Below are 10,110 nucleotides of genomic sequence, written 5' to 3' on the forward strand. Positions count from 1 at the left end.
TGTTTTCTATATTAACGTAGGGCACTATTTAAAAAAGCTTTAAATATCAGGACACCTCTCCCATTGGGAAGTTTTAGATCCGCCACTGTTTGAACTGCACGTAATAATGCGTTGTATAACCGACCTTTATTCTGAATACATAGCACAAGGCGGGCACCCTGGGCGGTTGTCCCATCTCTCTGCTCCGTAGGTGACTGTGCCCTGTGTTCGTGCACTGTGCTCAGGGCAACCCTGGTCCCCCTGGCCCACCTGGCCCAGGAGGCAAAGACGGACCCAAGGGAATCCGTGGAGACTCTGGCCCTGCTGGCCGCCCTGGCGAGCCTGGACTGCAGGGAGCCTCTGGGCCTCCTGGCGAGAAGGGCGAGCCCGGCGAGGATGGGCCCTCTGTAAGTGCCCAGAATGCAGAATCGCAAGAATCAGAATATTCCTTTACTGCTGGAGGAATCCGATGAGCTATAAAGCTCTTATTGACAGATGTCCAATGCAGACCCTACGCGCACGCTTGTGTTCGTACGTACCTCACGTGCAGCCTGTGTACCTGCCCCCAGCACAAGCATGTTGTCTGTACACTCTAGCAGCTGTATTCTGTACAGGTTTGCTGTGCGTTTATTGTTCCGGTCTGTCAAGGCTACAGACATGGTGCCAAAGTCATAACTATTCATTGATTACCTTAGGTAAAGGCTGTAGTGTATATTTTCCTAGGTTAAACAGTACCATTAATTTTACACTTTAAACAAATATCCCTGACACTGATTGTTTATGTGATGCTCGTCACCAAGCCAGCAGAGCTGAAAAATAACAAAACTATGTCCTGTGCAGTGGGGTGAATCCTGCTTGCTATGTGGCAAGGGTTACATTAAACTAGGAAAGGATTATGTCATGATGTACATACACAGCCCTTTTGTCATTTCACTGTTTGGATGATAAACTTTCCATGGCGTGTGGTTCACGGGGGTTATTTGAACACACTTTACCACACTGATCAGTGTGGATTGGTGAAGATAGAGAACATAGATTATGGAGTTTGGGAAGTACAGTACAACAATTTGATGTTGTACTGTACTAGTACTAATGCCCACCACATAGCCCAGCAGTGGTCCGCAGCATGGTGTTCACTCAACCAAGCACTTAACCGGGCTCACGCCTGTTTAGCTTCCGTGATCTGATGAGATTGGGGCATTCTGGATGATTTGGTCAGAGGCACAATGGAAGCACATTGGTAAGGGGTACGGGACGTTCTTTACTGTGTGACGTATGATTTGGAGATACGTGACTTGTGATGTTGTTGTTGTTGTTGCTGTGCAGGGCCCTGAAGGTCCCCCAGGCCCCATGGGTCTCGCAGGCCAGCGTGGTATTGTTGGTTTGCCCGGCCAGCGTGGTGAGAGGGGCTTCTCCGGCCTCCCTGGCCCATCTGTGAGTATCACCACCCCTCCATTGCCAACACCAGCATGTCACAAGCTCACCGAACATACACAGACAATTCTCATTCTGAACATGTCCGACATGATACTACACATTATATATTAGAATTATGGATACCACCTACATCCATTAGCTATGAAAGTTGATTATATTAAAGGATAATGATTTTTTTTTGGGGCCTGGGTGATACAAAAAAGCCTATTACAACTTTACTCCACTGTTTACCGCGTAATTGTGCGATTTCGTAGCCATGTTCATGCGACTTAACCTTACATATTGACATGGAGAACATCTCACCTGTGGCCCCTTGTGTCTACTTCTCTTCACTAGGGCGAGCCTGGTAAGCAAGGGTCCCCTGGGCCATCTGGAGAACGAGGGCCCCCTGGCCCTAATGGCCCACCTGGCCTGTCTGGCCCCCCTGGCGAGCAGGGACGTGATGTAAGTGATGGCTGACGAACGTGACACTGTCGCACACAAGTTCAAGGGCTTGGTTTTTGTTTTGTCCATGCGTAATAGCGAACTGCCTATATCTCTTGATGTTTATCTGTTTTGTGTTCTCGTAGGGCAATCCTGGCTCTGATGGTCCTCCCGGCCGTGATGGGTCTTCTGGACAGAAGGTGAGCACAAAGCAACTTGGTTTGTATAGGGACAGAACTAAAGTATATTGTCACCTTAACTCTAATTGTGTAACATTATCTTTACAATGAAACTTATGCTGTGGTTCAGTTCTATTTAGTAGCAAACAGGAGTATTATTATTCCAGGAAACTGGTACCAGACTTTGTCTGCTTTCTATTAGCTTTGGCCCAGGACAGATTGAGTTATTGAAGATGTCGTATTTGCATTCAGCACACCTCAAACCTTCCTGGTACAAATATACTGAAGCCTTAGTTTAAAAACACGACAATAAAAAATACCTCCAAAAGTGGGACCTCAATGAATTTTATCTTCTTTAAGATTTTAAAATCTGATAACATATTTGGCTTTAACGCCTCTCAAAATCTCCAAATAGGGTGGCCGTGTGGCTCAGAGGTCAGAGCGCTGAGCTGGTACCGCTGAAATCCTGGGTACAATCTCAACCCTGTCAGTCATGTGACTGCACCAAAACGTCTATTACATTTGGATGTTTACTTAATTTGGCCAAATTCAAGCTCCGATACTTATTAGTGCCATATTTCAGCTTTCCGGCCCTGCTAGAACATTGTAAAAATGTACAATGTTTACGATGCCATGAACGGCTATATATTAGATGAACCTAATAATGCTTTACGGTTTTGCACGAAGTTAATAAATAATGACATTAACAACTTGATATATGTTGGCACAGCAAAGGGGAAATTGACATGACTTTGTAAAAATTATTGCAAGACAAAGTAGCATAGGCTACAGTGAAACTTTGTGATGAGTGTAATCATTATATTGAGAATTCTACATATTATTTTGATACATATTTAGTAAAATATGGTTTATCAAACCAAAATCATGACATTAATGATAAACTTTCTTTGAATGCATATGAAGCTTAACAATTGGCATGACTGACATTTAAGAAAGTCTAGTGAGGCATTGAGTGAAGCCATTGTTATTCAAGTGATTTCCTATTTGCCATGTCTCATGTGAGACATTTCCTGTAGTTAATTTCCATTGGTTGTCATAATCATGGATTGTTTCTTATAAGCAATGAAAAATATTGTGGATAGTCTTCATCCAGCAGTGGAATGATAGTGGCTGATAATGATGATGTGACAAAAAGAATGCGACTGTTCCAACTAAAAGTTGTATGCCGATTTTACACAAGCCATTGGCGTTATTCATATTTTACAGATAGAAACAAAACTCATGTTAGTAACTGAGATGTTTGCATGTATTATGTCCACGTGGAAGAGCCGAAAGGGTCTTTCGCTCGGGGATACTGCTCCAGAGTGTCAGGCGTGGTGAGCGCTAACGCGAGGCCGTGTGTCACCATGCAGGGTGAGCGTGGAGAGAATGGCTCGCCAGGACAGCCAGGTGCACCCGGTGCCCCAGGAGCCCCCGGACCAGTTGGGCCTACCGGCAAGAACGGCGAGAGGGGAGAGTCGGTGAGCATGGCCACTGTGTAGGCCTCAGTACTTAGGCGGATTGTGTGTGTAACCATGGTAGCCGTCACTAGTGGCGATCCTGTGTACAAGAGTGGACTCATGCGTTGTGCAATGTTACAAACATTGGGCGAGTCTATAAAATATTTTGGGCTAAAATTTCGTACGATTTAAAAGCCAGTGAAATACAATTTGTATTTATGAAAGTGTCTAAATGCAACTGCATCGCAAGAATATACGCACAACAGGGAAACATGTTCGGCATGGGAAAAGGGTATTTATATAGTTTACATACAGTTTGTAAAATGAGAAATTCAGTCATATGCGGAACAGAATATACAAGTTTTTAGTCTGGGCTTGAAGGGACAGTGCATGAAGGGGAGTAGAGATGAGAGGTGAGAGGTAGGCAGGGATCAATCTATGGATGATCATTAAGATGGTGAGTGTAAACTTGTAGTTGATCTGGGACTAGAATGGGAGCCAGCAGAGGGATTGAAGTATTGGGGTGATGTGATCATCTGGTGTTTGTAAGGGATTTGAGGAGGCCATAGAGTTGAGACCTGCAGAGGTATTTCTATTGAACTTTAGCTATGCCACTCGAAGCTATGCTACACAATAAAATCAATACAATCTTCTTTAATTTTGTAATATAAATTTGCAACGTTGTTGTACTTACATGAAAGGTTTATCATATCATTATATATATTAATTTATTCGTGATATGCCACGTCAGTGGCAATGTATATGGACGTATTTTGTACAGGATTAAACGATTGTGGCCCTTGTGTGATGTGTGCTTCTTCTAGGGTCCTCAAGGCCCGATAGGTCCCCCTGGCCCAGCTGGGGCTCGTGGTCTGCCTGTAAGTGTTTCCTTGCCTTGTGCCGGCACTTACACATATTCATCCACACACATATTTACACGTGACGCATATTTGTCGTCGTGAATGGAGTAACCTTGAATTATTATTACACTGTAGACTTGATTGCACTGTCGTTTGGTTGACAGGGCCCACAAGGTCCTCGTGGTGACAAGGGTGAGAACGGCGAGCACGGTGAGAGGGGCATGAAGGGACACAGAGGCTTCACCGGTCTCCAGGGTCTGCCTGGTCCCCCGGTAAGTCGTTATGCAAATGAAATTAAAGATACTGTCATTAAGTTCAAACAAAATGGCAAATACAAACTGGCAAATTACTGTGTGTGTGGACAGCGACACTGATCCTGCATCAAAAATAAACATTAGCCATGCAGTGTCAACATTTGCATGAATCCCGTGTCATGAAAGTGACGCTAAATTTGTAAGAACGTTTAATGAAAGGATGTTGACCCGAGATATCTACCAACGTTTTGTTTTTTAAATGCTTCCACATATATTTGTAGCAAAACGTTATCGTGATGCATATGTAACTGCTGTTTCACATTGTGACAATGTTATCACTAGTATCCATGCAGTTAAAAAAGACAGTCGTTTGTGCAAGTTGTTACTATTATTGCGGTATAGATGACTGCAACGGAGTTCTTGTGAGCACACATTGCTTTTCATTAGCCACGAAATATGTGTACACAACGAGAAGATGTTTGTAATATTGACTTTGTAGAGTTTAGTTTTGGTTATGTATTTGCTGAGGACTGGCTTGGTATTGATGTGCCATCATCGTATCTGCCACAGGGTTCATCTGGTGACCAAGGTGCTGCTGGTTCCCTGGGCCCTGCTGGTCCTCGGGTGAGTCCATGTCCTGTGCTCGACTATATTGTTCCAGACGCTGAATGTAAATAGTCAGTGGTACTTTATTGACTCTGAAATCCATTCACTTTTAATGCCATTAACTAAATGTTAATTTCTTGTTATCCTGTGCATACATCTTTCGGTAGCCTCAGTTTTTGCATTCGATATTTTTGTTTCCGACACTTGCTTACCTTATTGCGTTACCGTAGCACTGCTATAGGAAGGTGGAGTTGACAACGTGAATTGGTAAAATGAGCAGCCAGGTAAAGTCTCTTGTTCTGTCCACAGGGTACTCCTGGCCCTACTGGGCCTCCAGGCAAGGATGGCTCTAATGGTCTCCCCGGCCCCATCGGTCCCCCCGGCCCACGTGGTCGCACTGGTGAAACCGGCCCTGCTGTAAGTCAGAGTTTTGTGGTGTTTTTACATGTCTGCTTTCACACTCAATGAAAGCATTTTGAAGAGCTAAAGCGTCATTTTTTGTTCGTCTTTTCTACCTGCTATTTAAAGAAGCAGACAGCTCAGTCGTTAACATATTTGCCACTGACGCAAATTACATCCGTTTAAATCTACCAGCGACATGCTACTACAGCTGAGCGTTACTGAAGTGGCTATCGGACATAAAGGTGATAAAACAAAATAAAAAACTCCATGCTGATTGGGCGATTTAATGACATGTACTTGCTAAACATTGAATATGATCTCAGCTGCTGAAGTCAGAATTACAATTCTTCCACAAAAAGGCTGCACGTTCGTGTGCATGAGATCATAATACATGCAAGAAGTGTAAGGCTTGAATTATTACAACAAAAGCCACGGTGTTATGTGGTTGAATTAAGTATACATGTTCCATGTGAATTTGCACGAAATACCCTCTGTTGAACACTTTCCATCTTCTTTGTAGTAATATTATGATTGAACTGGCTTTGTGCTCTAGGGTCCATCTGGTCCCGCTGGCCTCCCAGGTCCTCCTGGTCCACCTGGCCCTGGGATGGATATGTCTGGCATGTCCATGATGGGATCCCAGGAGAAGGCCCCGGATCCAATGCGATTCTACCGTGGCGATCAGGCCTCAGCTGATCTGAGGCAGCACGACGCTGAAGTTGATGCCACTCTCAAGTCGCTCACCAACCAGATTGACAGCATCCGCAGCCCCGAGGGCTCTCGCAAGAACCCAGCACGCACTTGCCGGGACCTGAAGCTCTGCCACCCCGAGTGGAAGAGTGGTGAGTGGGTCTACTCGTTGCAACACTCACAGTTTGCATTGAATATTCCACTTTCATCGGGAAAAAAGGTAGAAGACAAAAGTCAATTGACACGATTTGAATCACCAGACAGAGTCTGTATGTTAAACGTAGTAGTAGTCAAATCCAGATATCTTGTTCATATTCAGAGATTCCAAGCACCCCCTGCGATAAAACCTTCACAGTCAATGCTAAGGCTGGTGGAATCGGCTGAAGCATTGTTGTCCTTCCGATTAGTATGGTTGGCTAAAGAAGTTCAACATAAATACATACAATCAAAGCTTCTGGAACCTAGGTTAGCTAAGAAATCATCTTCCTGCATCTCAACATTGTGAACATTTTTTTTACGCTAATGTTCCTACAAAAGAAAAATTGACGTCTAATGTTCCGTGTATTCTTTTCCAGGTGACTACTTCATCGATCCCAACCAGGGCTGCACTCTGGATGCCATCAAGGTGTTCTGTAACATGGAGTCGGGCGAGACCTGCGTCTATGCCAGCCCACAGAACGTTCCACGCAAGAGCTGGTGGACCAACAAGAGCAAGGACCGCAAGCACATCTGGTTCGGAGAGACCATGAACAGCGGTTCACAAGTACGTTCATGGCTATAAAATGGTCTCGCTCAAACATCGATGCATAATCTCTCACAACGTCGGTTTCAGAGCATGGTTTACCTTCCGTAAACATTTCAGGCACAATGTATCAGTGGTAAAATAAATAAATAGGTTATTTTCATTATTTGACTGTAAAAAGTCATAATGGAGGCAACATAAATCATTACCGATTGCCTTTCTCGGTAATTTATAGCATTAGAACTCGGTGTAGCATTTTATATGAAAAGCTTTCCCAGGACTAAAATAACACGATTATCAATCAGAATGTGATCTACACCTGGAATATATACAACTTGCTCACGTACCTGATTGACATTTTATTTCTACAACATGTAAACATTCCTATATTATAACTGTATATAGACCAATCACGCTGCTGTAGTTTGGTCTAGATATTTGTTTAGGAATAAAAATGCGGGAAATGCTCAAACAATACTCAGCATTTGCAACATAAACTAACGATATGGTCCGCGGGACTTTGGTGTGCACAGTGGAGGTTGTTTACTAACCTTGGCGTTTGTTCTCATCTGCACAGTTCAACTACGGCGATGACAGCCTGCCACCAAACACAGCGGCCATCCAGATGACCTTCCTGCGCCTGCTGTCCACCGAGGCTTCTCAGAACATCACGTACCACTGCAAAAACAGCATTGCCTACATGGACGAACAGGCCGGCAATCTTAAGAAGGCGCTTCTGCTCCAGGGCTCCAACGACATCGAGATCCGCGCCGAGGGCAATTCTCGCTTTACCTACAATGTGCTGGAGGATGGATGCACGGTAAGGGGCCGTTCATTACACACGATTGTGGCACCTGCTGTTAATCTGTGTTATAAAGTACAGGATTTTATTTTATACATTCCCACATTATGCCTTCAGTTATATAAAGAGATATGGATCACAAATAGGGTCAATATTGCAATAATTATTCTACAAAGTTTAATTGAGCCAGCCTTTGAAAGGGTAACAACAGGCAGACAAAGCAAGTAATGGAATAAAATACCATGGATGAAATACATGTGATGGCATTACAAATCAGAGCATGTCGAATGATGATCATCACAACGACGATGGGCATCTGTAATGAGATAGTACTTCTGTCACATTTGCTCATTGAACTCTGGTTTCTCAAATATAAACAAATGCTTTAATGCTGATTTTTTTCTCTACAGAAACACACAGGGGACTGGGGCCAAACAGTCTTGGAATACAGAACACAGAAGACATCCCGCCTGCCTATCGTCGATATCGCTCCTCTGGATATCGGTGGTGTGGATCAGGAGTTCGGCGTGGACATCGGCCCAGTCTGCTTCTTGTAAAATGGACCTTGACCATCTTCCCGTCATCTCAAGGACCCTTGCACTGACAGGCTGACCATACCAACACTGCTCTGGTCCATCCACACGCTTATCTTTTGGATCTCATGGCCAAAAATAAATAAAGACAACATCTAAAGTGAGGAAGGAATCCGCCATTGTTATTTATTTGTGTGTAGCTCTTGTAAAATCCCATGGCAGAGGGAGGTGCTGAATATGTGTCATGCTGAGAAGTCCCTTGGATGCATGCCACACCCCGATAAACTGCCAGTGCCATTTGAGTATGTAACAATGGTAACATCCAGAATATTTTTGTGGGAGCCTTGGAACGTGGCCTGTCAAGATCTTGTATTAGATTGGTTCTAAAAAATATAACATCTATGGACCACCTGTATTTTGATTTTTTTAATATGTAATTTTTGATAATACTAAAAGCATCAACCTTGGCCTGTTTTTGTATGTGATAAGGAAGTTGCAACACCTAATTGTTCCCAATTTTAAGCTACCTCATGTAGACAGTACACCCATCGTAGCATGAAGTACTGGGACAGGTCTGATGTTTCAGCATTCCATCTTGATATTTTTTAAAGAAAAAATATTTCTTTTCATAATGGTGCTACTTTGTATTGGGTTCTCCTATGATAAAATATTCTATTAAGAGTTACAATTTAAACTTGAAGAACCCACTAACCTTTATCTATGGTGCTCATTCATCTGTTCCTTGGTCCCTGTCTGACATGTAGCGTTCCAAACACGTCAGAAGTTGGGAATGTTGTGTGACAAATGGCAGTATTAATGGAGCGTCCGTCCATTCACGTAAAAAGCAGTGATGGCTTTGTGCTCAACATGGATCTGTGGTAACTTTCAGTGAACCAACAGTTTCACTGCACATTAATGTGTTCCAAAAAATAGGCATGTGGATAACAGTGTTTTGCATCAGTTTTATTTTTATTTTATTTTTTAAATTTTTTCACTGATTTTTCTAAAGGTCCTTGGTCTATGCAGTATCCTTCTTTGTAATTAGAGGGGAATGGCAAAGAGGTGGATGTTTTTGGGGGCAACCACAAGGATATGTACTATTTTGTATATGTATAATAGTTCAGATGTCTTGAATTGCATTTTTTCAGTACTGACCCTTAAAAGCATGGTAGGTGTAGCAGCCTTGTCCTCCACTCCATTGAACTAACATCTAGTGTTCTTTCGCCTGTGATGTTGTATCTTCCCCCACCAGCTCCCCCTCTTCCATGGCAATAAAGGTAGAAAGCTTTTCTATAAAAAAGAAAACTCCCATGCGTTTGTTTTTAATTTGTATTTTTTTTAATACGATGTACCATTGTTGAATGTTTAACATTTTTTTGGGATAAATAATGACAAAAAAGGAAAAGTATGGAAATAAACATTTACTAAAAATCCCCTGCTTCCAAACATTATTTGCACCATTTACAAAGAATAAAATATTGTTTGAAAATAAACACATGCAAACCAAATTATGTTGGTCTCAGTGCAAGCAAAGCAATTGCAATGGACATGCAAGCATCATAGCTGTGGTAACAATAAAATACACTAGTTATCTCCAGTGTAGTTACATTCTCAGGTACATCATTCTACGATAAATATGGTAATCACGCTGGAGTGAATTTCTGTTTGGGACTGGAAAACAAGCTATTTAAAGTATTTTATAAATATCTACTGCAGTGAAAAGTTATTACCTTGATCAAGTCA

The 10,110-nt window shown here is 42.7% G+C and overlaps 1 protein-coding gene across 2 annotated transcripts in view; it reads left to right on the plus strand.

Moving 5' to 3' along the window:
• LOC133346116 (collagen alpha-1(II) chain-like) overlaps nucleotides 1–9,800 on the plus strand; it is a 47,817-nt gene extending 38,017 nt beyond the window's left edge. For both annotated transcript variants that reach the window (XM_061557535.1, XM_061557534.1), the window contains 13 exons: nucleotides 225–386; nucleotides 1,306–1,413; nucleotides 1,753–1,860; nucleotides 1,986–2,039; nucleotides 3,392–3,499; nucleotides 4,303–4,356; nucleotides 4,503–4,610; nucleotides 5,163–5,216; nucleotides 5,508–5,615; nucleotides 6,154–6,442; nucleotides 6,866–7,053; nucleotides 7,610–7,852; nucleotides 8,245–9,800. In XM_061557535.1, coding sequence (XP_061413519.1) covers nucleotides 225–386; nucleotides 1,306–1,413; nucleotides 1,753–1,860; nucleotides 1,986–2,039; nucleotides 3,392–3,499; nucleotides 4,303–4,356; nucleotides 4,503–4,610; nucleotides 5,163–5,216; nucleotides 5,508–5,615; nucleotides 6,154–6,442; nucleotides 6,866–7,053; nucleotides 7,610–7,852; nucleotides 8,245–8,391 — 1,731 coding nt within the window. In that variant the 3' untranslated portion in view covers nucleotides 8,392–9,800. The remainder of the gene's footprint in view (nucleotides 1–224; nucleotides 387–1,305; nucleotides 1,414–1,752; nucleotides 1,861–1,985; nucleotides 2,040–3,391; nucleotides 3,500–4,302; nucleotides 4,357–4,502; nucleotides 4,611–5,162; nucleotides 5,217–5,507; nucleotides 5,616–6,153; nucleotides 6,443–6,865; nucleotides 7,054–7,609; nucleotides 7,853–8,244) is intronic.
• Nucleotides 9,801–10,110: the final 310 nt, after the last annotated feature.

This window comes from Lethenteron reissneri, chromosome 23 (genome assembly GCF_015708825.2).
Source record: "Lethenteron reissneri isolate LAM-NWPU_2019-01 chromosome 23, ASM1570882v1, whole genome shotgun sequence".
Taxonomy (NCBI): Eukaryota; Metazoa; Chordata; class Hyperoartia; order Petromyzontiformes; family Petromyzontidae; genus Lethenteron; species Lethenteron reissneri.